Source organism: Dendrobium catenatum, unplaced genomic scaffold, assembly GCF_001605985.2.
Source record: "Dendrobium catenatum unplaced genomic scaffold, ASM160598v2 fragScaff_scaffold_1427, whole genome shotgun sequence".
NCBI classification, from domain to species: domain Eukaryota; kingdom Viridiplantae; phylum Streptophyta; class Magnoliopsida; order Asparagales; family Orchidaceae; genus Dendrobium; species Dendrobium catenatum.
The window spans coordinates 1,119,983-1,139,929 of NW_021319889.1; the positions used below are offsets into that span (position 1 = coordinate 1,119,983).

General features: G+C 34.4%; 1 protein-coding gene across 1 annotated transcript; it reads left to right on the forward strand.

Moving 5' to 3' along the window:
* The first annotated feature begins 919 nt into the window (after positions 1-919).
* Positions 920-8,718, forward strand: LOC110099662 (very-long-chain aldehyde decarbonylase GL1-1-like). The gene is made up of 11 exons (XM_020826876.2): positions 920-1,074; positions 1,173-1,396; positions 1,470-1,702; positions 1,811-2,030; positions 3,636-3,757; positions 5,736-5,992; positions 6,109-6,216; positions 7,048-7,254; positions 7,740-7,850; positions 7,948-8,121; positions 8,211-8,718. The coding sequence occupies exons 1-11, from the start codon at positions 1,024-1,026 to the stop codon at positions 8,364-8,366; spliced, it is 1,863 nt and encodes a 620-aa protein (XP_020682535.1). The 5' UTR covers positions 920-1,023; the 3' UTR covers positions 8,367-8,718.
* Positions 8,719-19,947: the final 11,229 nt, after the last annotated feature.

The window sequence follows — 19,947 nt, forward strand, 5'->3', positions numbered from 1 at the left end:
AGGCTACTGTCAGCTTAGGAAAGCCAAAATTAATATAAAATTACAATAATAAAAAAAATTTACATTCCCTTCTCATGATTAAACCCAAAAGAGCCTAAGTGTATATTTTTTAAAGAAGTTCAATTAATAACTTCTTTACTTGAATTCCAACATCATATTTGATATGCAATCATGCCCTTGCATTAAATCACTCAACTTTTTTTTTTTTTAAAAGAAGATGAATTCAGTGAGTACTAACTAATTTAATTTTAAAAAAATCATAATTAAAATTCTAAGATCAAATTAATATATATTTAAATATAAAACTCACTCAACTAAAATAAATATTTGATATTATTAAGGGAGATAGGCATAATAGAGAAGTCGGAAGCAACAACTAAAGTTCCTCTATCGATATATTTGAAATAAACAATATGGGCGTCACAGGGGAGTCAAAGGTCTGAGGATAGGTAATGAATGATATGGGAGAGAGAGTAGGCGGTGGAGAGTTGGAGACAGAGAGGAAAGCGCGAGAGAGGGTTGTTGATTACAGATAATCGGTGCAGAGAACTGTGTGTGCGTATGCGTGTATGTGCCTTGCTGAGAGATGAGAAGCTTCAAGCTTTCACGTTTTCAAAGGGCATTGATTGTGAGGTATAACTGTTAGTGATAGCCTTTATGACCCGCGGGACCAAACTGTACAGATAGGAAACAGATCAGAGGAGAGAGATGGTTAAGGAAAGAGAGAGAAAATGATCAAGAGGAATGGAGAGAGACACATCACCAGTTGAAAAAATCTCATTAATTCTCCTCCTCTCTACCCTCTACTTCTTACGTGTGAATATATAGCTTTTTTTGTATACTTTGTTCACCAATTTGATCGCACTTCATTTAATTACTTATTCATAAAGTTGTAAACTTGTAGTTGTGGGGCTCATCCGCTTTGCATTACGAGCACCTTAAATATCAGGTTCTGCCCTGCGATCTTGGAGAGAAACCAAACGCTTCTCTTCTTCCTTCCTTCCTTCCAACCTAAGAGCTCAAATGGGTGTTCCGGTCTCTTCTTGGCCATGGCAGAATCTCGGCTCTTTCAAGGCAAGCAAACTGCAAATCCATGTCTTGTATCACATCAAGACAAGTTCATATCTTTAGCTTATATGTTCCTCTAACTTTGGATTGAATTTATGTTGCAGTACCTTCTTTATGGTCCTTTGGTTGCCAAGGTCATCCATTCCAGAGCATGGGAGGGAGGAAGCGCAGAGGGAGTTTGGTGTCTCCATCTTCTCCTCCTTTTTGCTTTTAGAGGTCTGATTCATCAGCTATGGTGGTCATTCAGCAGCATGATCTTTCTAACCAGGACGAGGAGAATCGTTCAACAGGGCTATGACTTCAAGCAGATAGACAGAGAGTGGGACTGGTACATTTACTTCTCTATAGGAATTTTGATTCAACAGTTTTGAGGTTTTTATGGCTAATATTTCTTGTTTCAGGGACAACTTTTTGATACCTCAAGCATTCATTGGGGCCATGGCTTTCCACTTGTTTCCTTCTTTGAGAGAACTCCCTTTGTGGGACCTCAAGGGTTTCTTTATTGCTCTCCTGCTACATGCTGCGGTGTCAGAGCCTCTCTTTTACTGGTCTCACAGGGCTTTCCACAGTGGACATCTTTTCAGCAATTACCACTCTGTCCACCACTCTTCTCCTGTCCCCAGCTCTTTTACTGGTACTTCTTACTTTCTTTAACCATTGTTCGGCTTCCAAAAAAACAGAGGATTACAGAGACACAGAGCTGAATAATGAGCTATGAATTTAATTTTGTTTTCTCACTCAGCTGGGCATGGGACGCCATTGGAGCACCTGTTAATGAGCTTATTGATGGGATTGCCTTTATTGGGAGCTTGCTTCATGGGAGCAGGCTCTATTGGGCTCTTTTATGTCTACGTTTTGCTCTTTGATTTCTTGAGATGCATGGGTCATTCTAATGTGGAGGTCTTCCCAAGTGGCTTCTTTGAAACTGTTCCCTTGTTCAGATACCTTATCTATACACCAACGTAAGTGTCTCTTTTATTTTTTATTGATATGCTTAGGATGCTCTGTTATTGAATTATGTCTTGGCTTCTAAGAAAAAAAACCTCAGTTAGTATAGGTTCTTTTGGAAGGGGAAGGGGCAAAAAAAATTTTATGAAGATAAGTTAGTTTTATTGAAACAGCCCGTTTTAGGAGACTGGAGATTAGAAGTTAGGATTTGCCCTTCTTTTATGATAGGGGACAATTTACTCTTTATATTAAGTATTAACAGGTATTGGTTTGCTATTTTAGGTATTGGTTTGCTATTTTGCATTAAAATCATAAGCCCCACCAATGTTCCTAATTTTCTTGGAAGTAACTCCAGAACAAACCTCCTACTGTGATTATTGACGCATTAATTCATCCAAGTTTTTTTACTTGTAATATTTGTTTTTTGAAAGGTCCTTATTTATGTTTTAGTTTAACATTTATGTGATTTTGTGTGACAACCTTTTGTTACTATGTTGTTATATTAATGATATGAAATAAATAATGTGGTATACGAGTTTTATTCCTGGTCGCAAAGCCAGTGAAGGATATGCAAGAGGAAAAAAAATACCTAGTGATGTGGCCCTATATGTTTGCATTTGGCATTATTGCCCTAGCTTAGGGGTGGTGTAAGTGAGCCGAGCCAATGGAGTTCGAGTCATTAATGGGCTTGGGTCTTACTTAATTTGCCCAAAAGCAAAGGGTGAGTTCGAAGTTGCATATGTTTGGTTCATTTGTATACTGAGCCAGCTTTATGTAAGATTTTAATAAATAACCTCTTTTAAATTGCATTCTGGTTGCCGAGAAACTACTCATTGAGTATGTCGGCAAGCTCAAGTTGAAGCTCAGAGAAAACGGGTCAAGTAGAGCTTGAGTCAGGTGTCGCTTGAGCTCAACTCGATTCATTTATACCCCTACCTTAGCTAATTGATGGGAATAGGATGTGATAGCTGACATTTTGTAGTATCTCCTTGCATAATTCGCTTTGGGAATTTAGTTCTTCATTGCAGCTGGCTTGATCATCTTTTTCCAATATGAGAAATACACACCAATTAGAAATTTTTTCTTGAATACTCATATTGGAAAAGTTATATTCCCCTATATTGACTAATGAAAAATGACACAACTCCCCTATATTCACAATTGCTTTTGAGAAGAGTTCTTGGTTATGGAATATAGAGTAAAAGAAAATTTACTAGTTCAATTCATATTCTAACCAAACTCCACCTAGAATCTTGAATTGGTAAGCTAATTCAATTCCCTTTCAACCAACACATTTCTTCTCGTCAATTTAAGTGTCATACAAGTTAACTTGATTAATGAGTCTGTTTCTGAAGTAAGAAAAACAAAACAAGTAATGGGATGAATACAACTCTTGTCTAGTTCACTGACCTACCACAAAACCCAATAAAGGCAACCAGAAACGTTGTGAAACTTTCAATACCCTAATTACCAAAATCCAATTTAGTCCTTTTACATTCTAATCTGGTAGCTATAGCTTTAATAGCTTCATTAATGAGTGGCCTGGCATTACTTGTCATTTCTTATTTTATTGCTTTTTGAAAGGAGATTATGTTATGTTATTTTTTTTCTTCTTGTAGGTACCATAGCCTTCACCACACTGAAAAGAACTCCAATTACTGCCTCTTTATGCCTTTGTTTGATGCATTAGGTGGAACAATCAATACCAAATCTTGGTCCTTGCAGAAGGAAATAAGCTCAGGTGTGTGCATAATCTATATTGTTTAAAAGATAAATGGCAAATTGAAACCTTTCTTCCTCTGGAATATTTTCTTCCAACAATGACATCAATAATTATAAATTTAAGTGAACTTAAAAACTGAAGAATGTTTGATTGATTAACTGATATTAATCTAATATAAAGTTCTCTGCATCAAGTCAAAGTATTTTCAACTCCATTTTTATGCTATATACCATATTCTTTGTCTATTATATAATATGCAACAAGGATAACTCTGTTGTTGGATTTATAATTCCTGGAGACCAATAAAAATGTGCCACGTCACCCCAAAATGTACCGCGCTCGGTACTGAGCATAACCGGATGATTCTCCAATCCGGTGTCCGCACAGAAAAATTTCTCCTGCTGTTGACTTTGCATTGCTCTAGTCAAAACCAAATAGTTTGAACAGAGATGCACAAAATATTTAGATTATATTGCATGTTCTGCCTTTTTGGTACATTTTTCATTATAAAATCTAATTGTCTTAATTTTACCATAACAGTGGGAAAATGAATGGCTACATCTTTTCATGGGTCCCTTTTTTTTCTTAACTTCTGAGCAAATTTAATCGCAAGCTAGCTCACGTAATTGGCGACCTTCGTGGTTGGAGCAGGAGGTCCCAACCACCAGGTTGGCGTGGGCTGTGTGAGTGGCCCCCCCTGTTGCTTTAACTTGTTAAGTTTGGCTTGATAGAGCAGAGGCTGGCGTTGTTAACAGTAGCTAAGCAAGCTCCATGATAAGACATTTTGAATTTCACGGGCAATTTATTTTAGCTTTAAAAGTAACAAAACATATGAACCTAATAATTGAGTCCCTTAAATGCTATACAACCTGCACCGAGTTGGAACGGAATATGTTATTGCTAATCTATACTTTTTGATGAAGAATAAACTCTTTTAAGCTGAAAACAGTGTAAATTTGTAGGGATTTGGCAACTTTGTTTCACAATTTACTCTCAAATTTGGGTCTGATTTAGGCTTTGTTTGGGACAGCTTTCTTACTGCTTCTTAAAGCAGTTTTTTAATACAAAAATTATAATTTTTGTAGTAGGAAGTTGCTTTAAGAAGCAGGAAAAAAACCACCCCAAACGAAACCTTAGAAATATAAACATTTTCTTTTCTTCATTGAGGCATCCATGAAAATATGAAACAAAACTCTTTATCAATATGGAAAAAGATAGTTCAACCACCACGTTAGAATAACTGACTTGATTTGTGCCAGTGGAGCAAATTTAATGTGAATTACATCACTTTCTGGAGTGTCTTTGCTCTGCTTTCCTATCAATGATGATAGATGACTTTTATCTTGATGGTTGGGAGATAGAAGGCGTTTAGTCATATAATTGATCACTGAGTAAACAAACTTTATCCTGTTAAACTTTTAGATTAGAGTTATTCTCAAGCATCTGACATGAAATATGTGAATGAAAGACTTATTGATGAAATCATGTAACTATTCATTTCCCTTTTTATTATTTTTTAATGATTCAAATCACCCATAAATGACACCATAAGTTGTTATAGTCCTTTCAATTAGAAATCAAGGGTGCCAAATTGTTGTTAGCCATGCAAAAAAATGTTCTATTTATGTATGCGAAGAACAAATGCTGGCCACTTCCATTGCTTCACAAATAGTGGTAGGCCATATGCCATGACAATGACATTATATTTGCATTATTTGAAATGACATTTCTTTATTAGATCTGAATGATAATTTGACTCATAATCGGACACAATGGAGAAAAATGATTCGTGTAGCTGACCCCACGTAGTGGGATAAAGGATTGTTGTTGTTGTATTGTTATGTCCATAAGAAATTGCATTTTTTACTTAAAATTGGACTTGAAGAGTGCAGTGATAACTGCAATTTGAAATGCTCTAATTTTAACTTCTTACCTTGTCAGTTGACAAGCCTTCCTCTTAACCATTCTTACCTTGTTGACATTTATGTGGTTTCAGGGAAGAACATCAAAGTCCCTGATTTTGTCTTCCTGGCACATGTGGTCGATGTCGTGTCTTCCCTACATTCTCCATTTGTCTTTCGTTCTTTCAGTTCGATGCCATTCAGAGTTTTGCCTTATATTCTTGTCTTCTGGCCTGGAGGCTTCCTATTCATGTTAGCAATGTGGGGTTGGTCCAAAACCTTTCTTCACTCATTCTACAATCTCCGAGGTCGATTACACCAGTACTGGGTGGTGCCCAGACATGGCTTTCAGGTGACTCATACTCTCCCTTCACCTCCAAGCCATATACTGACAACTTCATCTTCATATTCTATAATTCTTATAGTTTTGGGGCTAAATTTGACATTGCTTGTTTTTATTTTTTGCAGTATTTTCTGCCTTTTGCTAAGAATGGCATCAATGATCAGATTGAGAATGCTATATTGAGAGCAGATAAGATGGGTGTTAAAGTGCTTAGTCTTGCAGCACTTAATAAGGTACAACTTGCAAGCCTTCCTAACATGACAAAAATTCTTTAAATAATGCTTACAGAAAATCTTATAAATGCCATCTCTGTTCAATCCCTTTAATAATCTTTCTGCATGATTTTAAACCACTCCAATGCAAAACTAATTTGTTAAAGTGCTTTAAGATCCGTGCAGGAAAAAAATATGAGGCATGAAATGAGATGATGTGGATTTTCTATAAACAATGTTTATAGAATTATGTTCCTTCTTAACTCTCTTGGTCTTGAATTATATATGGGTGTGAGAATTAAAGCTATGGGAATTGGCATTAAATGCATATTGGTGGATGATGTTGAAATAAGGATTGCAGTTCACATGGAGCCATTTGAAAGTAGTTTTAGAGTTTTTAAGTCTCAAATTGTGGATGTGCTGAGCTCATTTCCACATGGAAAGATGGCAATTCCATTTAAAGCTCCTTATTACATGGCCAGGAATTGGCAGGACTGTGAAAGGCTTTAGTATGAATGTGCAAATAAAAATGACACTATTCCAATTACTCATGAAATTTTACAGATCCTAATTATGTTTTTTAGTGGAACTTCTAATTGATCATGGCTTCGTTTGAGACGACTTTCTTTCTGCTTTTTAAAGCAACTTCTTAGTATAAAAATTTTAATTTTTATATTAGGATGTTGCTTTAAGAAGCAATAAGAAAGCCGTCCCAAATGAACCCCAAGTGTTAAAAAAAAAAAAAAACGTTCTAATTGTTATTCTGAATGTTGTAGTCATGACAAGAAAATGCTGAAATGCTATTAAAAATGCAAAAACTCATTGAATTATCCTCTTTTTTTTTTTGGGTAGAATGAAGCACTCAATGGTGGTGGGACTTTGTTTGTCAGCAAACATCCCTATCTAAATGTAAGGATTGTCCATGGCAATACCCTAACAGCTGCTGTGATACTTAATGAGATCCCTAAGGATGTGAAAGAGGTCTTCCTAACTGGAGCTACATCCAAGCTTGGGAGGGCAATTGCATTGTACCTTTGTAGGAGGAAAGTGCGGGTCCTGGTAAGCTATTTTTTTTTATTTGATCTTATTTTTTTACATTATACTTTGAAGGATCACATAAATCAAGTATCCATTTTCTTTAATGTTATTGATCTAATTGATCCACCTTTTGCTAAAAAAATACCACTGAGAGTTCATCCTGCTAAGAATGCCGTTAGAGTTTTAACTATAATCTGTTTAGAAAGACAATTTACTGCTTGTGAAGGAATTGACACTTTTATTGTAAAATCTGATGGGAAAACAGCTATTTTTTTTTTAAATTTCTGATCAAATATGCTATAAATGGGATTTTTCTCAACCAAATTGTACTTGATGAGCCACCTTCTTAATAGTGACAATGTATTTGGGATAGAACTATAACTATCTTACTGTACTTTATTCATTCTACTGACAAAATCAATCACTTCTTACAACTAACATATTTGCAGTGAGATGATTTGTTATAGAATAAGCCTCGTTCACTAATTTTTTCTTAAAAATGACAGATGCTGACACTTTCTACTGAGAGATTCCAAAAGATACAGAAGGAAGCTCCTGCAGATTGCCAACAATACTTGGTCCAAGTCACAAAGTACCAAGCTGCGCAAAATTGCAAGGTATGTGTTCACTGACTAAACCCATAATCCTAAATGATAAATTTATGATTCCTTGTACTAACTTTGCTCTAGCAAAAATGTTCTGCAATGGTTACAGACATGGATTGTTGGGAAATGGATTTCTTTTGGCGAGCAACGGTTAGCCCCACGAGGAACTCATTTCCACCAGTTCGTCGTCCCTCCCATCATCGGTTTTCGACGCGATTGCACCTATGGGAAACTAGCTGCAATGAGACTTCCCCTGGATGTTCAAGGTTTGGGAATGTGTGAGGTAATCCTATATATCAATCAAACACTGATGAACTAATAACCGATCAAATCAACAAACTTTTCTGACTTAGCTGAGTGACCATGATACAGTACACCCTCGATCGTGGCGTCGTACATGCCTGTCATGCCGGAGGAGTTGTGCATTGTCTTGAAGGCTGGACACATCATGAGGTTGGTGCGATCGATGTTGATCGCATAGACATTGTGTGGGCTGCGGCGCTCAAGAATGGCCTTAGGCCAGCTTGATATGAAGAACATTTAAAAAACATCACCCCCTCTTTCTCCTCCCTCTACTTCATTTCCCCCATATGTAACGAAAAGAACAACTTTAATATGTTACCTCAACATTGGATCATTTAAATTTACTAAGAATTACATTCTCTAGTGTTGCAGCTCCAGGAAAATAAAGTAATGTGGAATGAAAGCTTCTCAGAGTTTTAGAGCTGTTATTTCTTTTGTAGGTCTCCAGAATTTCTAAAGATTAAATTTGTTGTCTGAAAAGCTGAAGATTTGTAGAGCAATGCATGACATGTACAAGCTTAAATAAAATTATTGGAGATTAAAGATTGATTGTACAACAAATATTATTTTTCAGAAATCTTCTTGTCTGTTAATTAAATAATTTCTTAGCAGTTGTTTGGTTTATAAATCCTTGTGGCTGCATCATATAAATTTCTTTCTTCAAGTTACTATGAAGAAAGACAATATTTGCATTCTATTGCTCCAAGTACAAGTCTTGTTTCACCACTTAAGTACCGAATATTCAAACTATGGTTAATTCAATGGTGTTGAGGGTCTTTATTGATCAAATATACTGCAACACTAATATTCATAGCTCAAGACATCTTTAGCAACCTAATATGTGATTTCATGCTTGTACCATGTCACCCAAAATGACATAACCCTTATATAGGAGCTAGGAGTGAGTTAAATCATATAAGATGTGTAATAACAAACATTTCCCAAGGTGTATTTTGGAGGAATTATTTTTTTTATAATAATATATATATTCATAGCATTATAAAAAATTATTATAAAGCAAACATCATCCATATCATTGCAATTAATATTCCAAAACTATTCAATTAAAAGAGTTACTATATAACAATCAGTGGGCTCCGAAAATTTGGCCCCGGCCTGCCCTGTTTGCTTTTCAGGGGAGTTTTAACGGACTTAAGTTCCGATGTAAATTTTGGGAAGGCGGATTGGGTTTGTAGATAAGACACAAACCAGAGATTTCGCCCTCATTATATGCGAGGATTTTATGAATGAGTTCTGATTTCCTATAGGTGCAAGCCCATATAGTTAATAACCCCTCCCGATAACGAGAGAGAACTTTCGATTAAGGCTAGTAATCGATCAAGAACGTAAAGATATGTGTTATCTGCATATAGTAGTAGCATAGTAGCATGGGCTTGAGTATTGGAAGTTTTAATATTTAAAATTAGAAATTTTACCACCTTGCACTTAAAGTGGATGGTGGGGAATGAATGATGGACCCGATCAAAATCTCATGGTTCCGTCATCCCGGGCTATCGTGGTCCCTGATCTACTTAGTCAGAGGAGATAGTCGACCAGGGGCGGATCCAGCTTCTTTTTTCAGGGTGGGCAAAAAAAATTTCTTTTGTGGGGGATGAGCAAAAATGCTTAGGATTGATTAAATGAGGGCAAAAATTTTTTTTGAGAGGGGGCAAAATACCCAAAATACCCAAAATATTCCAAAATGCCCCCCTCAACTTAATGGGGATCCGCCCATGTAGTCGACCGAACCTGACATAAGGATCCTTGTCGGCAGCCATGAGTTACTTAGTCCAAGGGTACCTTGTAGACCTTGGGGGAGTGTTTGTCTAAGGGGACCATTCTGAATCTACCTTAGCTTTGTTAGCCAGCAGGTGGTTTCCCTAAGCTAGAGCATGTCCTAAAATCATAAGCAAGCATGAAAATGTTGCAAAGTCAAATCTCAAAGGAGCTTCAAAGAATCAAATAGCAATTTAGTAGAAAGCAACATGCGCCTGCGCCGCTAGAGGAGAGTGAGGGAATTGATTATGAGTAGATAGTATGCGTTTGTTTTTTTTTTTTTTATGTATAAAGACTTTTGGATGTGTTCGAGAACATTTTGATGAGAACTTAAGTAAAATTTGATGCAATTATATTTTTTACTTTATGCAATGTTGTATGTGTTTGTAAATTGTTGTTAACTTTTTACTGTGTAAAATGTTTGTCTTATGTTGTGTTGTTGTATTGCAAATTAATTGACATGAGAGAATTTTTTTTTAATATATGAGCTACAGGTTTCCAGTAGATTTATGACGGATAATATGCCAGAGCAGGTCGATACGACAAATTTAGCATATGTATTCCAATGGATTTTTCCATCAGAATTTTTGGCGGTTTGCCGGCGGATTTTTTGTAGGACTTTCCAACGGTTTGCTAGTGGAAAAATCTACCGGTAGGCTGCCATAAATTCCAACAAAAATTATGCTGGAAATGTCTCTAGAAGCTGTCGTTCGATAGAAAGTTGACTAAAAATCTCCCGAAATGTTTCCGATGAAAATTATCAATCAATAATTCTTTTCTATCTCCTGAAATATTGTTGAAAATCTACTAGTAATGCTGATTTTCAATAGATGCCCATTGTCATGACTATATTTTCTGTAGTGAAGATAATATTTATTTTAGTCCCTTACGCCTCCCCATGCATAACATAATAATGTAATTGAATAATATTATTATATTATTATGTCTATATGCAACATTTATAACATTAATATTATCCTCTAAAGATCGATACTATAATAGTTTAGACCAATATTAATAATATCCAAAATATCTCAAGATATGAAATATAATATGATTTTACTAATATATGTAGAATAAATAAGCAACAATATAATAAAACTTTTAAAATGAAAGTTGCTAAAACATAAAGGTATCTTAAGTTTTGTAAATAATGTCCAAATTCAATATAAGAGATTAATTGCAAAGCAAAATTACTAGAAATTGAAATAAGATAATGGTTGCTTACCTCGCATAGATCAATATTTTCAACTGGCTAGGCTCGTGAAGACAACTTAAAGGCCTCCAAATCTTCAATTTTCTTTCATATCTCTCTCTCTCTCTCTCTCTCATTCCCTTACCTCATCTCAAGATGTATAGATAATTATATTGTATATTTATAATTATAAAATTAATTATTTTTATAATTATGATGTATATTTATAATTGTATAATTAACTATGACTATAAAAAGGTTAAAAATGAAGTTTGGAGTGTGTTATAATGATTTATCTAAAAATAATATTTATAATTATAAAATTAATTATTTTTATATGAAATTTTATACAATTCCTCTTATAACTTCATATTCATAGATCCATTTTTTTAAAAATTGTCATAAAATACTAAATTATTGTTTAAATAAACTATAACTTAATAAATGTTGTCAAATTTGTCTAAATTAATTATATTTATTTAATTCCATAAATTAATAAATGTTGTTAATAAAAGTAATTATAATATTGATCATATTAATAAAATGTTCAAATTATAAAAATAAATTTATATATTTGACAAATTATATTTGATTTTTTTATTGTGAACATGAAAGAAGGAAGTATATTTACATTTTATACAATGAAATGCATTGCATTAAGTATACCATCAGCAAAGGTTGGAAAGTTAAAATTTTGTCTTTTGCAGGTAGAATTCAGTTCCTTAAGTTCACCATCGTCAACACTCTTACTTATTGGATCAGAGGGGTTATTATACCTAAATAGATTTGTAAGCTTATTGATAAATTAAGCTCAAAGTTCCTCATTCATGGCTCTTCTACGGTAAAGAAATTGCATCTTGTGTCTTGGAAAAATACTTGTCCCCCTAAGTGCTTTGGCGGGCTTGGCTTGCCTTTCATCGAATCACTTCAATTTGCTTTTGGAGTTTTTTTTCTTTGGAGATTTTTTAATTCTGATTCTCTGGTGGCTTGTTGGCTAAGATCTAAATTTATTTCTCCTTGAAAGACAATACTTCCCAAAACTTCTAAATATTGGAAACACATCTCCTCTCCTTCATTGTTCATAGGATCAAAGGGACCCTTCGGTTTCACATTGTCCGTGAAAGCAGTAATTTATCTATGTTATGGGATCCCTGGTGTGATGGTTTTGATGTTTCTGATTTTATGCAGCCCACTTATGCATTTGGCTTGACGGTTAATGATTTTATTTCTGATGGGGCTTGCTCTCTTCCAAGTCATTTCGGCCAAATACTGCTGAACTGAATTGCCTCTATCCAAATATTGCAGCATCCTAACCCATCTATTTCCTGGATTGACACAGTTAAACAGTGCTTTAAGACTTTTTACATGCAGTTTTATACTAAACTTGATAAGGTTCCGTGGGTAAAGTTTGTGTGACACCGACTTTATGCTTTAAGATACTCATCTTTTGTGTGGTTGGCTCTTTTAGGCAGTCTTAAAACGGCTGATATCTTGGCAAAAAGAAACATCTTAATTTCTTTTTTGTGTCCGCTTTGCAGGATTGAGGATGAAAGTACTGCCCATTATTTTTTTCAATGTGAATATACGTTTCTGGTTATTTTCTCTCTTCTTCCCCTCCTCCAAATTTTTTTTCTTTGTTCGACCCTGCTTCATGTGTTTGGATTTTTTGAGGGAAATCTGTTACTTCAAACTTATGAGAAGAAATTTTATTATTTCGTGATTTGCTGCTCTGTTTATTACCTTTGGAGGGATCGTAATAAAAGGCGGTTTGCTGCCTCAGAAATTTCTATTAACGCCTATATCAGAAAGATTACTCATGCTATTCATGCTAAGACCATTACTTGGAAAAATGTTGATTTGCTTCAGGATTCCTTCCCTTCTTGCTTCATGGGCTGCTGATTTTTGATGGTCTTCTCGATTTTCTACTTAATTATTTTTTTTGAGAGGGAGCTTTTCCTCTTCAGCCGGACGATGATGAGTGGAACTAAAAATGATGCGTTGAAATTGTTGCCTCGGTTGGTCTCTTCCCTTGGCCAACCTGCTCTTATCAGTTGGTTTATTCGGATGCACTATTGGTGGTGGGGTTGTTTGGAATTTTCTGACGGCAACCAGGGATTTGTGCCTCCCCCTTTGGATGGCCTGGAGACATTACACTCGGAATTGCATTTTTCTTGGGCAAGGCTCACTATTTTATCCTTTTATTGATCCTTTTGGCAACCAGGGAAGAGTGGTTTCTCGGTTTTGGCTGATAATGCTCAATGATTGATAAGCTCTTTTACTTATTTTGTTAGTTCCTTTTTCCTGAGTCCGGTCTTCTTTTTGCCCCATTCTGGATATTAGTATTTTTGTTTTGTCTCTTCCCCAAATTTTAGGGGTTTTTTTTCTCATTATAATCATTTTGGTTTAATATACGGGCTAAGCCCCAAAATTCCCCAAAAAAAAGTATACCATCATCAATCATTAGTTTTCAATGACTCATATACATCTCTCCAAGAGGATACCTTCAATTGCACGAGCACACCTTCTCTTAGTGCTTCCAAGCAACACCTACCTCATTTGACAACAAATGAATATTGAGCCAATCTATTGTGCCAATCTCAATCATAGTTATATCATATTATACCATTCATAACATATTGTATCATTCATATCATATATATTGTATTAGTATCAATCATAGCCACGTGACTTCATATAAGAGTTGTCATTCCCATCATCACATCATCGCCATTTTAAGGAACACTACAGGAAAATCATCAAATTTTGGCTGATTTTTTTGTCAAAATCAGCTATTTACAGTTAGAAATATGTATTTTTTGGAGGATTTCCAACATAAGATTTTTTGCTGGTAAATCAAGCGTAGGAAAATATTTAACGGCAAAAAAAAAATTGTCAAAAATATTTAATGGATTTCTAAAGGAAAACCCCCTTAATTGAAAGAATATGCTCCATCGGGATTTAAGATGGACAGGCAAAAACTTAAATTCAATCTGAATGTGGCTCATACTCTCCATGTGAGGTCCAAAATCAATACCCAGACATAAATCCTCTACAATATAATTCAAGTTTAACCTTATCGGGCTTAAGGTATGTTTTATTTTTATACTTTGAGCAAGGACACCTAAACATATATATTATCTGATAAAAATGAATATAGTTGGCATACTATATATGTGAATAAAATATTCAACTCCCTTAATAAATTTATGTGTGAGTGACTTTCATCTTGATGATAATCTATTATACATCCAAGACCTGTGAGTTCAAATATCCATATATAACTTAATCTAACAACCCAAAAAAAAAAAAGTCACAACTTCTCTTTCTCCACCATTAATTCATAACATTAGACTTGGAAGTGTACTCTTTTGTTTATTTAACTCTATTGAGATTAAGTGCTACATTAAACTCACAATAATGTGTTATTTATGAAGCATTCCACTTGAATTTGGCTAACTTGATATAACAACCCTAAAAACAAAAATAAAATTTAAATAGTTAAACCCTACTTATCTTTCTCCACCATTAGTTTCTAACAATAGACATGTATTCTCAAATGAAAGTTCTTAATATTTGTAAAAAATATCCTAATTAATGCAAATTTAAGCTTTATTCAAATCCAAATGCATTTTTAATAATTTCTAGCGGTTAAAATCTTAAGAAAATTGAAAATGATCAAGGAAAAGAAGTTTTACCTTTCAAATCCCAAAAAAAATGAAGGAAAACGGGCTAGAAATCACCTTGAACGGTGACGAGGGATATAAAGGATGAGAGTTGCATTCAAGAGAGAAAAAAATATGAAATGGGAGAGGGGAACAGGCTTGAGACGAAATAGGGCTCTTTCCGATGGTAAGTTTAACGGATTTTTTTGTCGAAAATAGCGCTCATACACCTCTCTTTGGGCACTTGGGTCAAGCCAAAAGGCTAACCCAAGTGAGCCCAACACTTGGATCTCTAAGAGGGGTCTCTTGGAAGTCTAAGGAGTCACTCCATGGGTTTAAATGGGATTGAAATGGTTTTGGTCAAAGGGGTTTAGATGAAGGGAGGTGTATGAGTCATTTGGTCAAACTTGGTTGACTTGGTCAACCAAGTTGACCTAGGACTAAGAGTTGGGTCCCTTGAATTCCACTTGGTCTCATGAACCTAATGGATGGGGTGTCAAGGTGTAGAGAGGTCACTTGGGTCAAAATGACCATTTTAACCCTTAATGGGTCATAAGGTCAAATTAGGTTGACCTGGTCAACCAAGTTGACTGTTTGGAATTGGGTCTATTAGGTCCTAAATATTATTTAAAAATAATTGGAGAAGATTTCAAAGGTTGATGAGTCAAATCAAGTTGAGTTTAGGCCAAAAGTTCAAAAATCCCCTTTAAGGGCATTTTGGCCTTAAGTTAGTTTTGGGTCAAATTGAATCTAAAGAGATGTGAATTATTGCTTAACAAGTCAATATCAAGGTATTGAGAGTGATCAAAGGGTTAGAGGGGGATCCAAATTTAAATTCCACTGGGTGAAAGGTCTAGTGACATGGATTATAAATATTTGAATGTTTTATAATCTTTGAAACTGGATTAAGTTTATGGTTTTAAAGTCCTCCAAATGAGTTCAAATTTGGAGGGTTGGCATTAGAGACATGTCATATCAATATGAAATTGACAGACCCTGAACCAGATGCCAATTGACTGTGTTTCAAGGTGATAAAAAAATCATCTAGAAAGGATTTTAGGACCTGAGTCTTTAACCCTGGATTCTGGGTTTGAATTGAGTTAAGATCTAGATTGGGCCTAAGGTCTAGGAACTAGGAAGATCCTAGGATCTAAAATCCAAAGAAACCTAAGGTCCAAAACTTAGGAAGGGGTTGAAAATGACCTCATACAAAAATGAGGTCAACACCAAATTCTCACTACAAATTTAATTTTTAAGTCTCTTTTTTAAATCATACAAACATCAAATAAGCTAATCATATTTAGAATTCTTATCTAATCTTATTCATGTCACATGTACTCTATTACCATATGAGTGAGCATTAAAATAAGTAACCCATCCTATAAGCAACTCTTAAAGTTAACATATGAACTTAATCCTATACTGGCACATAGGTAGGGTGGACAATATTCAAAGCAACAAAATAAAAACATTCAAAATTTTGATGATGACTGTGTTAAAAGAAAATATTTAATCGAATGAACTCTACTTTCAAAATGGCAAAAAATCTTAAAACAAAATCATTTGGGGTCCAAATCCTAATGAAAATTTAAAATCCAAAATCATTATGAAATCTATTAAATTAAAATTAAAATCGACTACTTCAAACTTAAGGTAATAAACATTTATCCTCTAAAACCATTGGTCAAGGTAATAATATAAGAGTAACATCAACTTACGAAGAGTGAATGTCATGTCTAGCATATCTCTATGTTCACCCTCAAATAATCTCTTGATAGTATGGATGTAGCACGTGTCTGCTAACTAATAACTTTCTCATCAAATGACACCTTAGATAAATAGTTATGAACAAGGCTCTCTAACCAAGTAGTTAGGTGCAAAATATCACCATTAAATTACAGTCACAGTTAAAGCTTGAATATATGTTTCCTAATTACTCCAAAACTCTTGAGTGGTGAATCATATTACATACCTGATAGGGCACAAAATTTTATATTAGCTAAAGTCAATTTAAACTCACAATAATGTGTATGTTATTTATGATGTAGGTACCTGTAGGCAAATATTTTCCTTAATGTATAAGATTCCCTTAGGCAATGTAACCCATGGTTGCTGAAAAAGATCCTTTTGTCTTGTTGGGTTGAGTGCCTATGCTAACTAAGTAAACTATGAATCATGATAAACCAAAATGAAGGAACTATAAGATCTTGATCGGGTTCGTCATCATTTCCGCTTATCATTTGCTTTAAGCTAATAGGTGCAAATTTTCTATAGCCCTAAAACCAAAACTTGTTGTTGTTGTTATACCCTAAAAAATAGTGCTAACGACTGGCCATAATTGAAGGTTCTCTCTTATCACCGAAAGGGTCAATTAATCATAAGGGTTTATGCTTACGAGAAACCTAGAACTGGATCATAAAATAAGGATAATATTTCTAGGAAGTGCTTTATCCATTGTTTGATCTACTTTCTGAATATTTAACCTAGAATACAAACTCACTCATAAGACCCGGGTGTGAAATTTTGGATTTCACACCTGTGCATCAAGATCTAATATTTTAGAATAAAAATAGCCCAATATATTCATGCACCTTATTTCAAAATGTCTAAAATTTGGATTGGTTTCTAACTCTCCCCCGCCAATTATCCAGTCCTGTTTACACTTGTGCAACTTGCAAAATCAATGAGTTAGTTGCAAAATCATCATCACATAATCATCCTTAGTCTTTTCATAGCTTCTTGTGGTCGACGTTATGAATTGTTATCCTTAATTTCTATTGAATCTACATGAGATGTGCTATTTTTTAGGCAAATTCTTATATACAGAGCTATTCATGAGGTTATCTTTGTTGTATCCCTTTTTTTCAAATCTTTCCAATTTTGTTGCTGGTCTAATTAGTGGACCTTTTACATCTATTATGATTTATGCATGCCAAATTATATAATTTTATTTTTTTTCACTTTTTTATCTTATACTTCTCATAAGTTATACCTTATCTCTAATATAATATTTTTTTTAAGAAAGCTTTAAATTGTATCTTATAGCTCAATTAATGTCATCACATACAAGGCCTATTTGTGAATAGGCGAATTTCCAGTCTACATCAATGACATGTGACCCATTGCTGCAATAGAAGCCAAAACTAATCAAATGATAAGGATGAAGGCTCAGCATCAACCACGTTCACGTTTCACTTTAAGTAGTTTCATACTTGAAAACTTTTTTCAGCAAAATCATTCAATTTCTACGGCACAATCATTTAATTGATCCACTAGCTTTCTAATGTGAAAAAAGCTGTTATTTTTACGTGGTCCTCAGCTGAACACTTTGCATGCTCCCCTTTAGAGTTTCTTCCAGTTGTAGTACTACCTATTTCAATTCGATTTGATTTGATCTATGACTTCTATTCTGTCCTCCTTTGCTTCTTGAGTGAACACGTATGGTAACATTTGAGGAACAAACTTTGACTTTTCTTTCCTTTTACTTCTTATGCATCACACTACAGGAAAATCACCTATTATCGGCGGAATTTTCCGGTGGTTTTCCGACGGAATACAATGAGATAACATTTCCGGCGAATTTCTTATCGTCAAAATTTCTTTCTGGTAATGACTGATTTTCCTGTAGTGTCAGTATTAACTTGCAGAATGACTTCGTAGGGTACAACAGAAAAAGAAAAATGTCCCATTCATACACAATGGAACAATGTTAGGTGAGCTATCTGATCACCTATTCTATGGTCAGAACCTGAAGAGCCAGTACACAAATTTCCCTGTGGATACTGATAACTGTAAACTGGTACATATATATTTATATGCTCTTGATAAATTATGTAGTTAGTCATATTCTCTTTCTGGTTGCAGTAATTCTTTGTTACAGGGACAAGAGTGCATATATCGCTAAGGTGCAATGGCTTGTGTATTGTTTGTTTGTAATTAACTTCCTGTGTTAAGGTTATGTTTTGTTTGTCTTTGTATGATTTCTTCAACTGTATCACAGATGATCTGTCATTCAAAGTAATGGTGGATGTAGTAGTGGTAAGTGGGCTCCTTATGGGATTATATCATAATTGGCAAGGTAGAGCTAGCGAGAGCTGGCCTATTTCCACATGTCTTGTCTCAAGTTCTTGTCTTCATATAGTACGTGGCCAACCTTCTAAAGAAGAATTCAGTCAGCTTCTGAGATTATAAAATTATCATGATTTTTGTTACTTATTACTAGTTTTTAGGTATGTTGGCCCTGCTGTATCGGCATTTAATGACATTCTCTTTTTAGAATCTTTTCTGTTCAAAAGAAAAGTCTTGGATTTGGATGAAGTTGAGCTCAAGCTCATCATGGGAAATAATTGTTTTTATGAACTCTGAAACTATTATATAGGAAGCTATTGCTTCATCAGGAGATTACACAGAAGGTGAGCGCAGCTCAGGATTTTTATTTTGAAAAATTTTGAGTTAGGATATTCAGATCTAAATTTAATTAGTATGAGTCTCAAAGCTATTAAATTTATTTTGAGATAAATGAAATACAGTCAAAAATAGTATTGCACTCTTATTTCAAAGTAAATCCAATGATTTTGAGATCAATCCTAATCAAAATTTGGTCTCAAAGCCGTTGGATTTGCTTTGATGATATGAGTATAATATATATGTAATCGATCAATCAAAATTTGTATAAAATTTACACTCATCTTAAAGCAAATCCAATGTCGTTAAGACCCGTCATGACCCAATTTTTATGAAAAATTTTGAGTTTTGATGCTGATGGATCCTAAAGTTACTGGATTTTCCTTAATAAGATTGTAATAGATGGGTAATCAATTAAAATTATAGTGTACTCATCTCATAACAAATTTATGGCTTTGATATCCATCTCAATATAACAAATTGTCAGTATGGATTTCAAAGCCTTTGAATCTATAGATAATTAGTTTAAATTTATATTGCATTTATCATAAAGTAAATCGAATAGTGACTTTGCTCTGTATTCCTTAGTAGTATCTATACAGAGCAAAACCGATAGCTAATTAATATTGTTGTGAAGGAATTTATGAGCCATTCTCATGTGTTGTCCATTTTACCAGAAGATTCATATGCCAAGGCATCATAGTGTTTGTTTGGTTAGCTTGGAAAACTATTTAAAACTCCCTTTGCCTTGGAATCTTCCTATAAAGCA